Source organism: Panthera onca, chromosome A3 (assembly GCF_046562875.1).
Source record: "Panthera onca isolate mPanOnc1 chromosome A3, mPanOnc1 haplotype 2, whole genome shotgun sequence".
NCBI lineage: Eukaryota > Metazoa > Chordata > Mammalia > Carnivora > Felidae > Panthera > Panthera onca.
In genome coordinates this window covers 20491376-20514443 of record NC_138341.1, presented here as the reverse complement: position 1 = coordinate 20514443, position 23068 = coordinate 20491376, and the positions used below count along the sequence as shown (strand labels likewise).

The following is a 23068-nucleotide window of genomic DNA, read 5'->3' as shown; positions in this document are numbered from 1 at the left end:
GAATTAGAGCAGAAATCAATGAAATTGAAAGCAGAATATTAGTAGAAAAGAATCAGTGAAACCAAGAGCTGATTCTTTGAAAAGATCAATGAAGCTAAGAAAGCTAATTATGAATATCAGACATGAGAGGCCATCATTAAAGATCCCATGGACTTAAAAGGATAATAAAGGGATACTATGAACAGTTTTTCTTGTTTTTACTCTGAACAGTTTTGTGCCCACAGATTTAATAACCTAGATGAGATCGATCAGTTCCTTGAAAGACACAATCTGTCAAAACTCCCACAAGAAGAAATAGACTGTCTGAACAGGCCTGTGCCTGTTAAAGAAATTGAGTCAGTAATTAGTTACCTTCCAGAACAAAAAAAACCAGGCTCACTTTGATTCCCTAATGAATTCTACCAAACATTTAAGGAAGAAATTATACCAATTCTGTATGATCTCTTGCAGAGGATAGAGGCAGGGGGAATACTTCCTAACTCATTCTGTGAGTCCAGCATTACACTAATACCAAAACTAGACATGAGAAGAAAACTACAGACCAATGTCTCTAATGAACAGGGATGCAAAAATCGTCAACAGAATATTTAGCAAATTGAATCCAATGACTTATAAAAGGAATTATACATCACCACCAGATAGGATTTATCCTAAGTGTACAAGGCTGGTTTAACATTCAGAAATCAGTTAATGTAGGGCCATCTGGGTGAGTTACAGCCAAAGTAGTTACCAGGAAACAAATCAGGGCATTGAATACCTCTTATCAATAAATAAAAATAATATACATACAACCAAGAAAGCTAGAAAAAAGAACAAAGTAAAGCAATAAAAAGCTGAGCAAAAGAATTAAAATGGAAATTACTGAATTTGAGAGGGGGACAATGATAGAAACAGTTTCAAAATAAATGAATAAAAGAGACCAGCTTCACTGACCTTTAAAAAGAGAAAAGATACACATATACAAATTCAGATTGAAGTAAATACCAAAACAAAAGTTTTAAACCACAAGACTTTTTCACAAGCTTTAAGAACTCAGATGAAGTGAGATGATTTTGTAGGAAAACAGGATGCATAAAAATTGAACCCAGTAGAGATAGAAAATCTAAACAATAAAGTTTCATGCAAAAAGGGATATAGAAGAGCTCCCCTTCAAAAGAACACATACTTAAACAGAAATTCATTGTTCACAGACTATATTTAAAGATCAAACAATCCCAATGTTTTTAAAACTATTCCAGTGCAGGAAAAAAGGTCATCCAGATTCTTTTTCGAAGTAAAATTTTAAAACTTTCCACAAAGTACAAAGCTGTCTTGTGAACATTGAGGGAAGATGTTAAAGGTTAACATACAGAATCCAGCCATATGTTAAAAAAATTATATATCCTGGGGCGCCAGCGTGGCTCAGTCAGTTGAGCGTTGACTCTTGGTTTTGGCTCGGGTTGTGGTCTCATGATCTGTGGGTTCAAATCCTGCACACACACGCTGGCTGTGTGCGCATGCTGCCTCTCTCAAAGTAAATAAGTAAACTTAAAAAAAAGTATATATCCTTAAAAAATGGGGTTTTAGGTTGTAAGTATGATTCATTACTGGGAAATCCATTATACTTTATCATATTGATACAACTAATATGGAAAATCTTACCTCTGTACTTGCTGAAAAGGCCTTTGTGTAAATTCAGTACTCAATAAAATTGAGAATTGGTGGATACTATTTTAACATAATAACTTAGTCAAAAAAACCCAGCATCTTAATGGGGAAACACCAGTGGCTTGCCCTTAGGTTAGAACAAGTCAAGAACAAGGTGCCCAGTGTCTCAGTTCTTCTATTCCAACACAAGTAAGCAAGAGAAAGCCGTTGGAACAGTGAGCAACAAAAAAAGGGGAAAGCTGCTTCTGTGTGTAGATGCCACATGCAATTATGAATCTGACAAAAGAATCCGTGGAGATAAAGTCTGATAGAGAAGGGAATTTAGAGCTGTATTTTCCAAAACGACGAAAATGGATTCATTTTTCACACCATACTCCATGATAAATTTCAAACAAACGAGAGATACAATGTAAAACATGAAACTGAGTACTAAAAGGAGAAAACATGGGTGAGCTCCTTTTAAAACCTGAGAATAATAAAACTTTTTAAAGTGTTGTTTCTGGAAGCATGTATTTTTATCCGTTGACTTAGCAAACCCACCTCTAAGAATCAATCCTCAGACACTGTCGACAATACAAAATAGCATAGCTTAAGACTAATGCTTCTCAATCACATAGATTTTATTATGACACAGATTCCTGGGCCCCACCTTCCAAGTTTCTGATTCAGTAGATCTAGACTGGGATCTAGTAATTTGCATTCCCAACAGATTTTTTGGTACTGATGGTGTTTTTCTTGGTACAATACCTTAAAGAACCACTGATGAAGACATTGTAGTAATAAGAGCAAAAGACAAGAAAGAATGGACATACTCACCAAAGTCTGGTTGAAGAAATTATGGTACATCTGTACAGTGGAATTCGGTGTAGCTATTACAAAAGGAATGTGGAAGATCTCTGTATTCTCTTCTAGAATGTTCCACAGGATATATTAGTTAAGTTAAAAAAAAAAATCAAGATTTTGAACAGCTTACAGTGTAGATTTTTTTTTGCTTAAAAAAAAAGTAAAAGTATTAAAATATATACACTATGGTTTCGCCAAAACAAAAATACAAGCAAACAAAAATGGAAGGATAGTTAATACAATTTCCTAAAAGGGAAGAGAAGTAATAAAGTAGTGTAGATAGGGGAGGGAGCTAGGCTTATATGGAAGTAACTTGTTTTATTGCTTTACATAATTAAACCAAGTTTTTAAAGTGTACTTTCTAGAAATATGAAACAAAGCAAACTGAAGTATATGTCAAATTTTTGGCATAATGACATACATAAGTTGTTTGGGATCTATCTTAGGTGTAGGAGTCCAGACACAAAGACATCTTAAACTATATTTGAGTAGTCTTGTTTTCAGTAATTATATTGGTACAGTTTCTTTGCAACTAGATGTATATTAGGAAAACATTAATAATTACAGTAATGTTATTAGGAACCAGGGTTATCAGGGAAGAAGGGAAGTGATAGAAGTATAAAATCAGAAAAGTTAAGTGACAGTCCTGTAACATAAAATTAAAATTTGTTATCTGTGCATGAATTTTTCTCCTTCTAAAAAAAAGACTTTCGGGGCGTTTGGGTGGCTCAGTTGGTTAAGTGCCCAACTTCGGCTCAGGTCATGATCTCATGGCTCCTGAGTTTAAGCCCTATGGGCTTTGTGCTGCCAGCTCAGAGCCTGGAGCCTGCTTCAGATTCTGTCTCCCTCTCTCTCTGCCCCTCCCCCACTTATACTCTGTCTCTCTCTCTCTCAAAAATAAACAACCATTAAAAAATTAAAAATAAATAAAAATTAAAAAAAAAAAAAGACCTTTCTTGTTCTAACCATTAAAGTCCTAGAACCAGTGGTAACCCTGTAGCAAGTGATTACCCCCTTCGGTGCAGCACATGGTCTTTTAATACCATTTCCTATTTGAAAGATACCAGTGGTCCTTGGAAAAGTGGCTGATCCAAGTTGGGGGAGAAAAAGATGCAAGGTTGCCTCGGACTCTTTCTTGTTAGATAGCAAGGAGAAGCAGTTGGTTACTGCTGAGGCCATGTCCTAAAGATGGTTTACAACTTACAGGCTCTCACACTAACTCAAAAGGGGACAATCTGAGTGCCAAATTTGCAATGATTGTTTTTGATTTAAACATCTCAAATATATAAACATCTATGGATTGACAATGACACTTTAAAATCAATTTACATACTGTTACTTTTCTGAGATTGCTATAACAAATTAGCACAAACTAGGTGCCTTGAAACAAACTTATTTTCTCACAGTTCTGGAGAACGGAAGTCTGAAATCAGGTATCAGCAGGGCCATACTCCCTACAGAGGCTCTAGGGGAGAACTCTGTTTTTTGTATTTTTTTTTAGCTTCTACTGGTTGCTGACTTACTTGCCTTGTGGCCACATCACTCCAATCTCTGCCTGTCTTCACATCGCCTTCTTTTCTGTCTGTCCTCTGTGTCATTGGATTTAGGACACTGAGATAATCCAGGATGATCTCATCTCAAGATCCTTAACTTAATTCCATCTGCCAAGACTCTTTTTCCAAATAATGTGACATTCACAGATTCTGGGGATTAGGACATAGCTTTTTGGTGGCCACGATTCAGCTCACAACAAATACCCACTCATTCTGAAAACAATACTAGTTTGCAGGGCGCCTAGGTGGCTCAGTCTGTGAAGCGTCCCTTGGTTTCAGCTCATGTAATGGTCTCACAGTTTGTGGGTTCGAGCCCCACACTGGACTCTGTGCTGACACAATGGGATTCTCTCTCTCTGCCCCTCCCTGGCTTGTGCACACACACACTTTCTTCTCTCTCTCAAAATAAAAATAAAAATAAAAAAATGAAACTATACTCAGTTTGGATCTTAGCTATGCCCCTTACTGTCTGAGTCCTTTGGCAAACTCATTACATTTCCTGATATGTAAAATTTAGATAATCTCACAATATACAGAAGAATGTGTATATTTAAATTTTTGCATAAATATATGTCCTTAAAAATCTTTTCATATTTTTTCTTTTTGTAGAAAAAGGTCAGCAAGGATGCCAACCCAAATACACTACTTAGTTATCTCTGAGGGGAGAATTGGAGGAGTTTGGGTGGGAATAGAAAGCGGACTTGGACCCACCTTAAAGGGTAGTTCAGTGAAATCCTGTTCACATGAACCTAGCACACTATTAGATACACACAAGATACTTACTTTTGGTTCTTATTAATAAACTTGTGTGTGAAGACAGGTAGCCACTAAAACGCAATCTGAGAGGGAAGTTTTTCACCATGTGTTTAAATCTTGTTTGTTGTTTGTAGTTCTGAGCCTTAAACATATGAAAGTTAGGACAAAGTTCCATATACGTTATGAGACCAGTACTTGGCATAAGTCAAATCTGGGAGATACTCCTTACTTGGTGGGTCCTGAAGTTTTCGTGATTTATTTTGGCTGGCTTTGAGTTTGGCTGGCTTTGAGACGTGTTTATGGTTTCATTTGTTAGAAAGGGCTTTTGCCTTTTGGGGGAACAGTTCACAAACAGTTTGCCGTGGTAATACGGATAGCTTTTATTGTTCCTTTTTCAGGCTGCAAAATGGAATTCTTATATTCTCTAAGGGAATTATTTTGTTTTCTGTTTATTTTTAGGCAGTATTTGAGGTAGGTAAGGAAATGCATATTTTCAGATTTCTGAAAACCATTGACGAGAAAGTGAGCACAGTCAAATATTAATAGTGTTTAACTTTATTTTCATTATGTCCCTTTAAAAACATCGGTTCAAATGAAAAAGATAGGCAATAACAGGTGTTGACAAGCATTAGAACCCTCGTACATTCCTGTGGAATTATAAAAATGGTATAGCCGTTTTGGAAAACATTTTGACAGTTCCTCAAAAGTTAACCATAGACTTGCTGTAAGACCCAGCAACTCCACTTTAATATATGAACCCAGGAGAATTGAAAACATCTGTCCAACATGAAATTGTGCTGATGAGTGTTCTTCACATCATCGTTCAGAATGGCCAAAGACGTAAATGACCCAAGTGATCATCAGCTAATGAATAAACAAAATGCAGTGTGTGCATACAATGGCATATTATTTGGTGATAAAAGGGAAGTATTGATCCATGCTCTGACATGGATGAAACTTGAAAACGTGCTAAGTGGAAAAAACAGTCATGAAAGAGCACATATTGTTTGATTCCATTTGTATGGAATGTCTAGAATAGGCAAGTGCATAGGGACAGAAAGTAGATTACTGACCTCCTGGGATTAGAGGCATAGTTAGGGGAAACAGGGGTGACAGCTAACCAGTATGGGGCTTTATCTCAGTAAAGCTGTTATTTTTTAAAATTGGTCCACATAAGTAGACTGAGGATGTGGTTTCTTTTTGCTGCTCAGTTATCTCAAGAACTACCCAATTTTATTCTTGTATGATAGATTACAGTGAGCTTTTTTAAGCATCACACTTACTGTATGTCAGTTCTTTCCCATATATAAACCCTGTCATAAGGGTGGAATGCAAAGCCAATACCAAGTCTGACAAGTCAACCTTCTTAGTATTATCTGCTCTTGTCCTCTTGAAATGTTATCTATTGTGTATTCCTTTGTTAGGACATCTGAGAACCCATGGAAATGCTATTTTCCAAACCTGTGTATTCCAATGAGTCATGCATGCTTCTGCACTTTTATATCAGGTAGCTACCTACCAACATACTTTATATGGTATCTTAAAGCTCTTTAGCCATAGCTAAATGGGATGCCATTTTGCTATCCAGGCCTTTATAGTCCAGCTGCCATGGAAAGGAGAAGGTGTCAGTAAGCACGCACTCTGTCAACACTATTCCAGAGTCATCACCAGCGGCAGCAATTATTCTTTTATTATAAAAGGGTCTGAATCAGCAGTTTCGTTATCTCTCGCCGTGAGCTGCATGCACTGCTGAACTTTACGGAACCTAAAACTAATTGCTATTTATTAGAAGAGGACAGGCTCTTGAAGGGGAAACCCTCATTCACATAAGACTGATGTTTGGCTCAGCTCTGATGGGGTATAAAACAAGTAGTGATGAGTAGAGAGGGGTTATACCCTGTGCAAACGTCCATTGCTACCATTAGAGGTATCCTACAACCCTCTCACACTGACTGGTGGGCCTGAAACTATTGATTTAAGAGATGAAGGAATAAAAGAATTAAAGCTGTTCTAGAGTTTTTGAGGTGGAATGGCCTTATCGCCTTCATTTTAAAATAGGGAAAACTGGACCCTTTCTGTCAGCCCAGGGCCCTTGCACTGTATCATGTTGTCATCAGATTTACCTTAAGACACACATACTGTACAACAGGCTCTAGAATCTTTTCTCAGTTTTATCTAATTTGATGACTCATGGTTTATATTCTTCCTGCTTCAATCAATCTATTGAAAAATAAAAAAATGAAAAGTAGTGAATATTAACACCCATCCCTTCCCCGTCCTATCATCCTTCACTAGAGCTTTCTGAGGAAATAAACTGAAAAGGGAGGCTGTTGCAGTAGAACTCCAAAAAGAAGATCCTTCCCAAAAGTGTTTGGTCACAGTTCTTAATACAGGTAGCAGCATATGATTGGGGAAGGAATGGTGCTTGATACCAACTCTGATAACCACCTTTTTTATTGTCATTTCCCCCCAACTAGTATCGTCTAGACTGTCACAACCATCCTCTCCCCAGTCAGGCTGCCCATCACCTACCATTCCAGCAGGTAAAGTCATTTCTCCATCACAGAAGCACAGCAAGAAGGCACTAAAACAGGTAATCATGCTAGTCTGTGTTTAACAGAAGTATTATGTTCTTGATTAAAAATGCATGATTCTGGAAGTCATTGACAATTTCTTGAAAGGACATTAGGTCCTTTTAAGGAAAAATTTCATGTAGTTTCCCAATCTGGATTTAGTAATATATGTACCTCTGTGTTGTAGGTTTATGGTAGATAGTCTTTTTATCACGTTTTAAAAGCTCTTCATTTGTGGGGCACTGGCAGGCTCAGTGGTTGAGTGTCTGACTCTTGATTTTGGCTCAGGTCATAATCTCACAGTTTGTGAGATTGACTCCCTCATTGGGCTCTGTGCTGACGGTGCAGAGCCTACTTGGGATTCTCTCCCTCTCCTTCTCTCTTCCTGCCCCTCCCTGGATCTCTCTCAAATAAATAAATAAACATTTAAATTAAAAAAAAAAAAGCTCTTCATATGTTCCTAACTTCCTGAGAAGCTTTTGTTTGTGTGCATGTTTGTTTGTTTTAATGTTAATTTTTGAGAGAGACAGTGTGAGTGGGGAAGAGACAGAGAGAGAAGGAGACACAGAATCCGAAGCAGGCTCTAGGCTCTGAGCTGTCAGCACAGAGCCCAACGAAGGTGAGATCATGACCTGAGACACTCAAGTGATTGAGTCACCCAGGAGCCCCTGTTTGTTTTAAATTATGAATAGGTGTTGAACTTTTTAGGTTCGTTTTCTTCATCATTTATTAAGATGATCAGGTAGCTTTTCTCTTTAAATCTATTAAAACACAGAATTCCATGGCTAGATTTTCTAATGTTAACATATACTTAGCTTTCTGGAGTAAACTCTACATGTCGTTACCTATTTTTGAATACGTTATAGAATTTTCTTTTTTAAGATTTTTGTTGTTTTCTTGTACAGTTTTGGACTCAGGATGGTTCTAATATAATAAAATAAGTTGGGTAGCTCTCTATATTTTTCTAGATTTTTGGAAAACAATTGTAGAAATTATCTTTTTCTTGAAAATTTTTTAAATCTCACTTTTTAAAATTGTGCTAGCATTTCAGTTTCATCTATTTTTAGTGGTCTCATTTGATTCCTGCTTTTTGAACTAATTTTAGAAAAAGGGTTTTTTTGGAAATTTCTCTTAAAACATGGTCCATTTGATATTATTGATATTTTTGATATTATTTTTATTTTTCATTATTTTTTAAGTTTGCTTAATTTGAGAGCAAGAAAGAGCATGTGGGTGCCTGCGTTTGAGCAGGGGAAGGGGCGGAGAGAAAGAATCCCTGTGAGATCATGACCTGAGCCAAAATCGAAAGTCAGAGGCTCAAGCAGTCCACTGAGCTAGCCAGGGTCCCCTCACTTGATTTTTAAAAATACGTATTTATCTGTGGGGCAGTTGGCTGGCTCAGTCAGTAGAGCATGCGACTCTTGATCTTGGGATTGTAAATTTGAGCCCCATGTTGGGTATAGATAAAATCTTTAAAGAAAATTGTTTAAAGTTGTGTGTAGCGTTCTTTTATGTGTCCTTTTTGTTCCTCAGTGTTGTTCGTTTATCATGTATCTTTTTTCCCAGTGCTACTTAGCCATCCATCTATTTTGTTGGGCTGTTCAAAGACCTAGCTTTCAATTTTTTAAATGCAAAATGATCTATAAATACAAACTCACTAGTAATTAATGGAACCTTAACAGACTACTTTTATCCTCAGTTGGTATACACAAGAACTTAATTTGTAATATCAGGCGTTGGCAGGTATGTAGAAAAATGTCTAATGGCAGTTTGACGGAATATAAATTACTGTAGAAAGAAATTTTGTGATGTCTGTTAAAATTTTATTTTATTTTTAAAGTTTATTTCTTTATTTTGAGAAAGAGAAACATAGAGTATGAGCAGGGGAGTGGCAGAGAGAGAAGGAGAGAGAGAATCCCAAGCAGGCTCCTCACTGACAGTGCAGCCATGAGATCATGACCTGAGCCACAGTAGAGTTGGATGCTTAACTGACTGAGCCATCCAGGCGCCCCTGTCTATTAAAATTTTAAGAGCACATATCCCATGACTAAGCATTTGAACATTTTGGAACTTAGGTTAGAAAAATACAAATAAATACACATATCAATTACACACACACACACACACACACACACACACACACACACACAATATTTGTGTTAAAGTTTGTAATAGCAAAAACTTGCAAGTAGCCTAATATATATCAGTTAGGGAATCCCTTATGTAAATGATGGCATATCTATATGCTGGACAATTATGCAAGATTAAATGTTGGTAATATGGTTGTTTTATATATATAGACATGGAAGCATCACCACACTATAATGTTGAATCACTGAAGTTATATTACAACATGTAGAGCATGATGCCATTGATAAAAAATAAATACATATCTGCAAAACAATATTATATTTTTAGTAGAAATACACTCATAATGTCAATGTAAAAAAAAAGCTCAATATGGAAAAATAAATTGATGTTTGTAGTTATCTCTGAAGATTAGGGACAAGACTGAGTGATGGTCAAGGGAGTTTAGCTTTATGTGTGATAAATGGTAAAGATCGTAATCATGTATTATTCTATATAATTGAAATTTTAAAAATTATGTAGATCTTAAAGTATTTAAAGCAAAAGTGCTTTTTTATTAAGAGTTTCAGAAATTCAATAACATTAATTGCTGTCTGCCTGGATAATAAATACAATATTTTATTTTGTATAAAAATACAAAATAGCACTTGTAGTTTTATAAATACTTTGGAGGATTTTAAGAAGTATAAGATGCTTTTTTCCACAGGAAAAGGCAAGTATTTTCCTAAACCTTGTTAGATAATCCACAACATGTTTACTACTCCTGTATTATTACACTCCTGTAATCCCAAGGGTCAAATGTATTGGAAGAATTCCAGTATGGGAAATTATGTAAATAAGGTTGGTGGGATGTAAAGTAAGGCCTTGCCTTCAGTGTATGTTTGGTATGGTATTAGATGAGGAAAAAATTAGTTCAACATAAGTTATCCTTTATGACAATGAAGGGTTGTTTTTGCTGTTTGGTTTTTAATTTTTTTTTATGTTTATTTATTTTTGAGAGAGAGAGAGAGAGACAGACAGAGCACGAGTGGGGACAAAGGCAGAGAGAGAGGGAGACATAAAATCTGAAGCAGGCTCCAGGCTGTGAGCTGTTGGCACACAGCCTGACTCGGGGCTCAAACCGTGAGATCATGACCTGAGCCAAAGTCGGACAGTTAACCGACTGAGCCACTCAGGCACCCCCCGTTTTTTAATTTTAAAATAGAATTAGGAACACTGTAAACTACTGAGGGAGAAAAAGAACTGAGTACGCTTCCTAAATAGAGAGGCTATAAGTTACTCTGTTTCCATCATGTGTCTGAATTTATATGATGACAGTAGGAATAGATGAGATCAAATGGTTCTATTAAATTTTGCACTAACCTAGAATGATCTAGATATTGCGAATGACCAGAACAGACTCTAGTGGCTGCCACCCAGGAAGTGTATAAACATTTTCTGTTCTGATTGCAGAGAATGAGAGATAAGCTAATCAGAAAATGCCAACTTTTTTTTTTAAGTTTATTTATTTGTTTTGAGAGAGACAGAAACAGCATGAGTGGGGGGAGGGGCAGAGAGAGAGAGGGACACAGAGAATCCAAAGCAGGCTCTGGGCTGCCAGCCTGGATGGAGCTCATGTGGGGCTTGAACCCACGAAACCATGAGATCATGAACTGAGCCAATGTTTTTTATACATTATGCGCCTGCTTGCCTGCTGTAATGTTGTAGGTGAATGTGAGCCAGATACCTGACTCACTCAGTTACTGTTTTCCCTTGACAGCTTAGTCATGATCAGTTGTTGTATAGCAGGGATGAGTGTAAATGTGGAACTGGAAGGAGAAAACTATATTGTGCGGAGGGAATGGGAACCAACTGGCCAGTTATTCCACACTTTTCTGCATGATGCTCTGAAGGTTGAAGCTTAAACTGGCAGTTTAGTAAGGTCATAGATTTCCAGCCTTTTCTTGAAATGTATCTCTACTTTCTTAGTTTCTCTTTTTTAACCTTGAGTTAAAAAGTTGCCTTCATATATTTTCATGACTAAAATCTGAGAAGTTAACTGTCTTTTTATTCATTATTTAACTAGTTGAGTGTAGTGTATTCTAGAAACAAGCTAGAAACGTTATAGAAATAAAAATAATTCTGAAATAGCCAGGAGGAACCACAGTATTCTTAGAACCAGTATTTTCTAGGGTCGCCTGGGTGTCTCAGTGGGTTAAGCCTCTGACTTCGCCTCAGGTTGTGATCTCACAGTTTGTGGGTTCAAGCCCCGTGTCCGGCTCTGTGCTGACAGCTCGGAGCCTGGAGCCTGCTTCGGATTCTGTGTCTCCGTCTCTCTGTCCCTACTTTGCTCACACTCTGTCTTTCTCTCTCTCAAAAATAAACCAACATTTAAAAAAATTAAAAAAACAAAACTTTTCTAACCTTTATTCCCTTCTATATATTGCATTGCTGTAAATTGCAGAGGATTTGGTCATTGGGCCAAATCTTACTGCTCTTACAGTCGATCAGAATAAGTAGTTATTTACAACCTTTTGTCCAAATGTATCACCTCCGAAATATACATAAGCTAAATATTTACGTTTGTACGTAGAATTAATGCAATTGGGAATCTTTTTGGTGGAGGGTTTAGAATTTGTTTCCAGAAATGATTGAAAACCTCTAATTTGCTGCTGCAAATATGGAAAGTCCATGGCTTACTGGTGATTTTTAGGTTCTAAAAATGTTCATGACTAATTCTCACATTTATCTAAAGGAGTAATACTGCCAAAAAAATACTCAGACTCTTAAAGTATCATTCAGGCCTTGTGTTCAACTGGTTTAATTTAGGTTTTGTTTACTTTGATAGCTTTCAAAGAAATTGAATGATCAGCATGCTCCTCACCACTTAAAAAGCAGTCGTTTACTTTTTGCGATTACTAAAAACTGATTTGTTTTTGTTGCTCATAGCCAGTTTTCTTTTTATAGGCTCTAAAACAGCAACAGCAGAAGAAGCAGCAGCAACAGCAATGCAGGCCAAGCATGTCCATCTCCTGCAACCAGCCTCTCTCCCTGAAGACTGTCAAAGCAGCCAGTGACTCTGTATCTGCCAGGCCTGGTAGGCAGATTTGGGCATCTTTTCAGTGGAAGTTCTTTTTCCCGTATTTTTGTGTTGTTTTTCCACGTTTGGATACCATATCATTTATTTTTAAATTGCTGTATTTATGTACGTAGTCTGTTACTGCCAAATCACCAATATAAATCCTTTCAGGGTAAATGGGAAAATTTATACAAAATCATTGTGCAGTTACGAAAAAATACATCAATGAGATTTGCATGTTAGAATGAGATCAGTGACTGCCTTCCAAGATGTCTAACCTAATAATATTAGGAAGCTTCTAATCTGTGATCTTAAAAAGCTGATATTGCCAAGACACTCAGACCAAACTTCACCCATTTTCTCCTTTAATGATAAAATGTCTTCCTAAGAATATAGGCTACCTTTGAATTTCCATTGGATATAAAAAACAGGTCTTTGGATTTTTGTTGTTGTTTGGTTTTGTTTTTCCTCTAAACTGGGTTAGATACAGACTTTGTATTTTATTACACAATTCATTTTGATGCTAGCTGATTATATGGGCCTGCCAAATTTAAACTGTGTCTTGCAGAGCTTTGTATTTTAGTTAGGAAGGAAATTTACCACCAGAAGCAAATAATGTGCTTCCTTCCAGAAGGGAGTTTATTTTATTTTTTAACTCTGAATTTGCAGACTCAAAACGCATGTGCAAGGTCACACTGCCTCATGTTTGAGGCAGTTTTAGTTAGTGTTGAATGATTTAATTGTTTGATTGATTTCTGTCTGTAACCTCAGTGTCACCAGTCTTTGATATATTTTTTTCTCTTAGCAATGTGGGAAGGAAAGCCATCTGATGGCCAGTCAAGCAGCCCTCAGAACTCAAATTCTAGCTTTTCTTGTTCAGTTCAAGTGGAAAATCCCTTGCTAGGCTTGGGGAAGAAGTCATTCCAGAGGTCTGACAGGCTCCACACAAGTAAGTTGATTTACAAAGACGGTTCTGCATCTTAATTTGTCAACTGTGTGTTTGAAATTCAGCAGCTGTTTTGTGGTTTAGTTCTTTTTCTGACAATAGGTTGCTTTGTCCAGCATTATTAGTGTCTTATTTCTGTGTACAGAAAGACAGAAGGACTTATAATTAAACACAGAAAACTGACCCTTTTTTCCTGCTCCCTTTGAAATCCCACTAAGATGAGAATAAGGAAATGCAAAAGATTAAATCCATAAGGGTAACGAAAACAAGGAGACAACAGATGGGCAGGCAGTGTCAACAAATTTTGAAAGATGAAAACTGGATGGAGTTTTTCACAGAGCTGAGCAACAGATGCCAATAATAAGCAAGCCAGTTAAGTCTGCAGAACACCAGACAGATTCCAGAATAGGAGATAACCATGTGTCATAATGGAGAAGGGTGAATGAAGCCTAGGGTTGAAAAGAAGACCTTTTGTGAAAGTTAGTAAGAAGCAGAGTGATGCTTCACCCAAGCAGGAGACAGGAGATTTGTTTTGAGGTGAAATGAAACCATACAGACTTCAAATTCAAAGATACCACTCATGGCTAAGGGCAGATAACGAGGCAGTGTACTGAAATCAGGGGAATAAAGAAAAATACAAATACCAATAGTGATCCTTCTGCTTGGCTTCCAGAATGCTAGTAGGAAAGCATATTTCTGCCACCACTATTTCCTTCCTTCCAGCCCCACCTGTGTTTCAGCAGGAAATGGATGGGTTGATACCTAAAGAAATTGAATAGCCTTAGAAGAAAATCTGCAGCCAAATTTATAGATTGCAGTCTAAAAAGAAACCATCTTGTTCACACTTCTGTGGAGCTCATCAGTCTATAAGACCTACCTACCTATGTACCCAAAATTTCCAGTTGACCTTTTTTTAAAATTAAAAAAAAAAAAAAGTTTTAATGTTTGTGTGTGTGTGTGTGTGTGAGAGAGAGAGAGAGACAGAGAGAGACAGAGAGCGAGAGAACACAAGCAGGGGAGGGACAGAGGGAGAGGGAGACACAGAATCTGAAGCAGGCACCAGGCTCCGAGCTGTCAGCACAGAGCCTGATGCAGGGCTTGAACTCAGGAACCGTGAAATCATGACCTGAGCCAAAGTAAGATCCTCAACCAATTGAGCCACCCACGTGCCCCAGGCCTTTAAAAAAAAAAAAAAAAAAAAAAAAAAAAAAAAGGTTTGTTTACTTGTGAGAGAGAGACAGAGAGAGAATGTGTGCACCCAAGTTGGGGAGGAACAAAGAGAGAGAAAGACAGAATGGAAGCAGACTATGGGCTCCAAGCTATCATTGCAGAATCCAACCTGGGGCTCGAACTCATGAACCCATGAGATCATGGCTTGAGCCAAAGTCAGATATTTAACTAACTGATTGAGCCACCCAGGAGCCCCTCCAGTCAGGCTTTTTTTTTTTTTCCCCCCCCAATTGTGATTGTTCACAATCACCTTTGAAGACCTCCATCATGAGACACAGAATCTGAAATACAGATACAGAAGAAACAGACAATTCAGGAAAATTTAAAACAAGCAACTTTAAAAACTATAATATCCACAGAAAGAAATAAAAGATGATATTGCATCCATGAAAGAATAGACTACTATTTTAAAAATCAGAAAATAAAGAGTTCTCAGTATTAAGTAATAATGTAGCTTAAATAAAAAATTATGATGGAAATACTAAAAGGTAAAGACATTTCTCAAACATAGGGCAAAAGAGAGATTCAAAAGGAGAGAGAAGGTAAGAAAATTGGAATACCAATCTAGAATGTCTAATGTCTAAAATAGTACGACCATCAGAGGAGCACTTGGGTGGTTCAGTCTGTTAAACGTTGGATTCTTGATTTCGTCTTAGGTCATGATCTCACAGTCATGAGATCAAACCCTACATCAGCTCTGCACTGGGTGTGGAGCCTGCTTAAGATTCTCTCTTTCCCTCTGCCCCTCTCCCTTCCTCTTTGTCTCTCTCTCAAAAAGAAAAAAATAAAACATTTTTAGGTTTGCCTGGGTGGCTCATTCAGTTAAACATCTAGGTCTTCAGCTGGGTCATGATCTTGTGGTTTGTGGGTTCAGAGCTTGGAGCCTACTTCAGATTCTGTGTGTGTGTTTGTCTCTCTCTCTTTCTTCTGCTCGCATGTTCATGCTCTGTCTCTCTCTCCTTCAAAAATAAACATTAAAAAAAATTTAATAAAATAGTAGGACCATCAGAAATAACAACAATTGAACGGGGAGTAAGATAAAAGAAAAATAATATAAGAAAATTCCAGAAACAAAAAAAAAAAGGAAAAAATTCCAGAAAATTTGAAGTCAGAGATTCCAGAGTAAAAGTACACAATTGGTGTCAAGAAACATGAATAAAAAGAAACCCATTCCAAGGCACATTCTTTTGAAATTTCAAAGCATCCAGGATAATGAGAAGATTCCAAAAAAGCTTCCAGAGAGAAAGAAAACACTTCGTGTACAAAGATGTAGGAATTGGGATGGTGAACATCTCAGAAGCAGAATAGAAGCTAAAAGATAGTGTGGCAATGGTGATAAAATTGGAAGAAGTCATTGTATACCCACTTCTATGTTCCAGACCCTTCCACACTATTAAGTGTGAGAACAGAATTAATAATATTTCAGACAGCTTCTTTGGGTTTTTGTTGTTGTTTGATTTTACAGATTATTTATCAAAATAAGTAAGAATTCCTGAATTCCAGAGGTACCTGGCTGGCTCAGTCGGTAGAGTACTCGACTCTTAATCTCGGGTTTGTGAGTTCAAGCCCCACATTGGGTGTAGAGATTATTTAAAAATAATAAAATCTTTAAAAAGAGAAAAGGGAGAAGAAAGAATTCTTGAAATCCAATACTTGCCTTCCTGGGATTGGTTTAAATTTTAATTATGGTGTTTTTGGAAAATTGTGCTACAATATGGATACCTAGAGACATTTCCAGTCCCATAGGAGCTGTGGCTCAGGTGTCCAGGCACCTGCAGAGAGCAGAACCAATCTAATTTGTTTTTGCTCCCCAAGAAGACGCTTAGAAGTGAGGTGTAAGGCAGGCAGGGGAAATAATTTGAAGATTACCAGGCACAGTATAAGCGATGAAATTAAGAGCCGAGTCAATAAGTTGCTGGAGGTGCCAGCTTCTTTGCCTTCCAGCAACCAGACAACTTCTTTTTTTTTTTTTTTTTTTTTTAAATGTTTTTTTTATTTTTGAGACAGAGAGAGACAAAGCATGAACGGGGGAGGGTCAGAGAGAGGGAGACACAGAATCCGAAACAGGCTCCAGGCTCTGAGCTGTCAGCACAGAGTCCGACGCAGGGCTCGAACTCACGGACCGCGAGATCATGACCTGAGCTGAAGTCGGCCGCTTAACCGACTGAGCCACCCAGGCGCCCCCAGACAACTTCTTTGTAAAAATCAGGTTTGATTCTGGGTGGATTGTAAAATGGTGCATTTTTCTTTAGAAGCAGTATCTGCCGTGAACTGAGCATACCCTTTGATCATCAATTCCACTGCCAAGGATTAAAAATATTCATTAATTAAATAACTACTTATAGAAGGTATACTAATATGCCAAACACAAGTTCCTAGTGATGTGGTGATGAACAAAGTTCCTTCCTTATGGAGACTACATTCTACTTAAATGCAGTCAAAGTCACAATTTTAGTATCTTCATTCAACTGCAGTAGAAATGTAAATGTAAAAAATTGAGAAATTATGGACTGCAAATTTGTGGCTTGCATACTAACAAACTAGGAAAAATTAACCGTAAAAAAAAGAAAGCATGGTGTATCTAACTTTCACCTCATGGCCAAGAAGTAAATGCAGGTTCATCTCCTCTCATGCAAATAAGCATTAATGGAAATAACATGTAGGATGTTGCTCTCAGTCCCTGGGGTCATTGCAACATTGTTTATGCAGACCAAAAAATGATCACCTCTGTGCTCCTCAGTGGGTGCCTAATTAAGTTAGTCATAGTATGTATGTTGGAATATGGTGCAGCTTTTTAAAGAGTTTTGTAGGTGATAGTTTGGAAAGATGTTTAAGATATTCTGTGAAAGAAAATACTAAATATAATTTGTATGTATATTGTGATTTCATTTCAAATTAAAAATGTCATTTTTGGGGTGCCTGGGTGGCTCAGTCCGTTAAGCATCCTACTCCTGATTTCGGCGCAAGTCATGGTCTAACGGTTCATGGAATTGAGCCCCTCGTTGGGCTCTGCACTGACAGCACAGAGCCTAATTGGGATTCTCTCTCTCTCCTTCCTTATCTGCTCCTCCCCTATATGTGTGCTTGTGTGCACACTCGCTCACTTGCTCTCTCTCTCGCTCTCAAAATAAATAAACTTAAAAAAATATAAAAATATAAATAAAATGTCCCTTTTGGTAGAAAGCTGGGAATGTAGAAGCCTTTACTTTTCATTTATATATTTTGGTACTATTTTAATTTGGGGGATATTTACCTTTGTCTCTCAAATTCTGTTTTTAATATCATCCAATTTGAAGTTTTAAAATTTTTTACTGTGATTTCTTCTCTGTCCCAGGAATTATCTTGAAGTTTTAAAATTTTTCTTAAGGGTGCCTGGGTGATTCAGTTGGCTAAGTGTCAGCTCGGATCATGATCTCACAGTGCATGAGATCAAACCCCACTTCAGGCTCTGTGCTGACAGCATGGAATCTGCTTGGGATTCTCCCTCTCTCTCCTTCTGCCCCTCTCCCCTGCTCATGCGCGTGCTCTCTCTCTCTCTCTCTCTCTAAGTAAATAAACATACTTAAAAATTTTTTATTTTCTTAAAATACATAGGGATTTGCAGGCACCTGGCTGACTCAGCGAGTAGAGCATGTGAATCTTGATCTCAGGGTCGTGGGTTCAAGCCCCACACTGGGCATAGAGATTACTTAAAAATGAAGTCTTTAAAATACAAATATATAGGGATTTTTATGTTCCTGTTATGAACTTTTAACTTAAATACCTAGTAATCAGAGATCATGCACTGTATGATACCTGTGCCTCTACACTATACTGATAAATAACAGACTCTGGAGCCATGATGCCTAGGTTCAAATTCCTTCACTCTAATTAGTGGTACAATTTTGGGCAACTTACTTGCCATTTTGGACCTCACTTTCTTCTTCTGTGAAATGTATAATAATAGTTTCCTACTTCATAGGGTTACATGAAAAATAAATGAGCTAACACATGTCTATGTTTAGAGTAGTGCCTGGCACTTACGAAGCCTTACAGAAGTGTTTACAGCTGCCATTATTGGTCCTTGTAGTTATGATTACTACTAATATTATTTGAAATTCACTGAGACCTGATTGTGCTCATTCCTGATGATTTTATCCCCATCTCTACAATCACATTCTTTATTTTTTAAATCCTTTTATATAGCGCTATTTTGTATTCTATCTGTGACAGTTGCAGTAATAGCAGTACTTTTAGGTCTAAACCTTTTATTTTTGGTTTCTGTTGATTCTCTGTCATAGTGGAATGTCTGTTGGTTTGTCAGGGTAGTCTGTGTGAGATAATAAGAGAGATTACTTCTGGGGGCACCTGGGTCACTCAGTCGATTGAGTGTCTGACTTTGACTCTGGGCATGATCTCGCGACTTGTGTGTTCAAGCCCCGCGTCGGACTCTGTGCTGGCAGCACACAGCCTGGAGCCTGCTTCTAGATTCTGTGTCTCCCTCTCTCTCTGCCCCTCCCCTGCTCTCTCCCTCTCGCTCTCTCTCTCTCTCTCAAAAATAAAAACATTAAAAAAACATTAAAAAAAATAGATTACTTTTGTTTCTGCTTCATCCAGGAGCAGACGTTATGCACATTCAGGGTTGTGTAGCTTTGTGCATATGTTTCTAAATGTAGAATTTCTGAGTCTTATATTCCTGTGCACATTAAAATTTTGCTATATATTATCAAATTTTCTTCTAATAAAACTGTACTCATTTGGGCCCCATCAGCAGTATTTGAAGGTGGTCTTAGCTTTTTCTTTGTGTAATCTCATCACTGTATTGCAGTATTTGCCATTTTGATAGACAAAAACTGTTCATTGGTTTTACTGGAATTTTAAAAATATTAATATCGTAGCGTCTGTTTATGGTTAGTCACCTGTGAATTGCCTGTAATCCCCTGTGCTCATTTTTCTCAAGGTGATTATCTTTTTCATTTTGATTTGTAGATGCATTAAAAATTTTTTTTAATATCTAGCAACCTATTTATTTAAAGTAAGCTCTAGGCTCAGTGTGGGGCTTGAACTCATGACCCTCAGATCAAAAGTTGCACACTGTGCAGACCAAGTCAGCCAGGTACCCCATATCGATTCACTTTTAATATGGAGAATCCCAAAAGTTTTGTCATGGCTTGCAAATATTTTTGTCAAGTTAGTCTTTTGTTTATGATATTTTTTGCCATTTACATTTGAAACTTTTTTTTGTACTGAAATCTGTCAGTCTTTTGAAAGAATATAACCTTCTGATTGTGACCAAGTTTCTTGAAACCACTAAGCTATTCAGTCGTAACATTTTTAGGTAATGAAAATTGATGAAAGAATTCCCATGGAAAGGGAAGAAGGATCCCAATATGATTTATTATATAGATTTGAATTTTTCTGGATTTTTTTTGATCATTTTGCGTATGTGCCACACCTTGCTTTTTGTTAGTCTTGGAAGAAAATTTCTAAATACCGTAAGTGTTCCCTTCTTCACAGCGTTATATTTAAAGTAGTTACAACTGTCATTTTTTTGCACTGCAGAGCAAACTGTACTCTAGATAGAAACAGGAACGTAAAGGAGGCCTAAATGATTCTTTCCCCTATTTTTATAGGGCAAATGAAAAGGACTAAATGTGCTGAAATTGATGTTGAGACACCAGACTCCATTCTGGTTAACACAAATCTACGAGCACTGATCAACAAACACACCTTTTCAGTCCTTCCTGGAGATTGCCAGCAGCGACTGCTTTTACTCCTTCCAGAGGTGGATCGTCAGGTGCGTTATTTTCAAGCATAAGCAGTTTTCAAAAACCCTTCTGAGGCTTTCTTCACTCATCCCCTTTAGAACTCCTTAAGACTTTTTAAATAGCTTTTTATGTATGCTCGTAAAGAAGTGGTGTCAAAGCTACTGAATAAGAAATAAGAATATTTTTATGGAAGTGTTCTTAAGAATTTTGCCCTGTAAGTCTTACAAAGGAAAAAAATCTCATCAGAATGTCAAAATTGTGGAATAAAATTTGTGTAGCTATCATACTCGGTAGGCATTCATTGAATACAGTTCAGGAAGAAGAGTTGTCTTATTTCTGACATTAAATAGGGGTTCTTGAATGGATTTTTTGAAAGGGGTAAGAGTGTTAATTATTTTCATTATTTTGTTAGATTTTTAAAAAACAAACATTTATTGTTTTCATAATAAAGAACTTTAAGGGGCACCTGGATGGCTCCGTGAGTTAAGCATCCGACTTGGTTTCGGCTCAGGTCACGATCTCACGGTTTGTGGGTTTGAGCCCCTCGTTGGGCTCCGTGCTGGCAGTGCAGAGCCTGCTTTGGATTCTCTCTCTCTCCCTCTCTGTCTCTGACTCTCCCGCACTGTTTCTCTCTGAAAAAATAAGTAAACTTAAAATATTATATATATATGAAGAATTTTAAAAGCCCAGTAATTACGTTATAGTCTTAAAAGAGATAGCTAGAAGAAATACCAAATTTGAGAAGAGTCTAGGAAGGGACCAGGGAGATTTAGGTCAGGAATTAGGTAACGATCAGAGACTTAGGCTTTCATCAGAGAAAGAGTTACTTGCAAGTCAACCCCCTCCCCCCCCCCCATGTCTAATTATCTGTTTCCTCCTCTATAATAGGACCGTTTTGATTTTCTAAGATTTACTCAATTCTGAGGGTTTTTAAATTCTGAGTTTTTTTTTTTTTTTAATTCATTATTTCCAAGCACATACTTTGTTCTAAGTAATCTGATAGGCCCTCTCCCATTTTTCCTAATCATTATAAAAACAAGATGAGAAAGAAGGGTTTTCCCTAGTTCACAATAAAAAAACTAAATCTATCCCTCTAGTTTATAGTAAGATTAAAGGAGAGTAGGTAAGCTACACACATTATCCTAGCTAATTGACTATAATGTCAAAGCAAAATATTTCTATTTTTGAAAATTCTGAAAATCATCTTTCTATTCAACTGCATTGATATCACTTTCAGTCACCTTGTGCTATGAGTCAGCACATGTGTAAGCAGGTCAGATTCTATTTTCAAGGATACCAAGTAAGTCAGGTGCTGGTAGTAACCTGCAATAGGGACAAAGAAGTAAGTAAGCTGATTGTCCCCAGCTCCTGCCTTCCCCACCTTAACACTTCTTAGAGAAAGTACAGTGTTTGGGATGTCTAGTTTTTGGTTCGAACAAGTTAGGAGGCCAACATTTCGGCAAAGTTTTTAGAGAATTTCTCAATAAGGATTGTTCTCATCTTTATTTTACAGACTTAAGTTACTAGGTTGGGAATAATAAGATGGGACATAACTGAGGGCCCATCTCTAGAACTCTAGTGCAGGTTCCTTAGAATGGTATTTTGACTAATGGTCCTTATCCTGTCTCAGAAGGAGGACTGCCACATACAGTTTTAGAATTAAAAGGTATCTTGAACGTTATCTATTCATCTTCCTATAGAGTGCAATCCTGTGGGGAATTCTTTTTTTTTTTTTTTTTTTTTAATGTTTATTATTTTTTTTTTTTTTTGAGAGAGAGAGACAGCATAAGCAGGGAAGGGACAGAGGACCTGAGGCAGGCTCCATGATGACAGTAGCGAGCCCGATGTGGGGCTTGACCTCACAAACCGTGAGATCATGACCTCAGCCAAAGTTAGATGCTCAACCAATTGAGCCACCCAGGTGCCCTTGTGGGGAATTCTTATTGGGGCATTAGTTGGACTTAATTTGATTATGGTGGGAACACACAGTAATTTGAGAAATAATGTCCTTATCTATAGAAGTATGGAACTCAAATTAACTTCACTGTCAGATGCAGTTTGGAGTGTTTATAGAATTCTGGGTATTAGTAGGATGAAACATTGAAAACAACATTTCTGTATATGGAATGCCCAGCCACAAAGTAGAAAAACATTATTTAAACCAGAGAAAAGAATATAGGAGGGGACTGGAGCACTCTTTAGGTATATTTGAAGGTTTGTCAAATGAAAGAGGTAAACTTTTTTGTGTTTCCAGAAAGCAAATGTGGAGTTAAAATAACATTTTTCTTTTAACAGTTGGAGCTGTTAAAATGGAGTGACCTGTGATGGAGTAACTTGCTCATCACTGAGCTATTCAAGCAGAGGTTGGCTGACCTCTTAGACTTCTTATAAGAGTTCTTATAGGGAAGACTATAAGTTCTTATAGTTCTTATAGGGAAGACTGTTAACCCCCTGCCAGCTCCCTAGAGTACAGATCAGCAGTCAGCAAACTGTAGCCCATTGGCCAATTTCAGCCCACAACCTGCTTTTGTAAATAAAGTTTTATCGGCACATAGCCACTTAACATTAGTTTACGTATTGTTTGTAGCTGCGATATGCGTCAAGGCAGAGTTACGTACTTGCAACAG

The 23068-nt window shown here is 37.3% G+C and overlaps 1 protein-coding gene across 5 annotated transcripts in view; it reads left to right on the top strand.

The window, feature by feature from the left end:
• Positions 1-23068, top strand: part of ASXL2 (ASXL transcriptional regulator 2) — a 137226-nt gene that overhangs the window by 92730 nt on the left and 21428 nt on the right. For all 5 annotated transcript variants that reach the window (XM_060644938.3, XM_060644943.3, XM_060644942.3 and 2 more), the window contains 4 exons: positions 7277-7392; positions 12407-12536; positions 13324-13467; positions 20307-20470. In XM_060644938.3, the coding sequence (XP_060500921.3) occupies positions 7277-7392; positions 12407-12536; positions 13324-13467; positions 20307-20470 (554 nt within the window). The remainder of the gene's footprint in view (positions 1-7276; positions 7393-12406; positions 12537-13323; positions 13468-20306; positions 20471-23068) is intronic.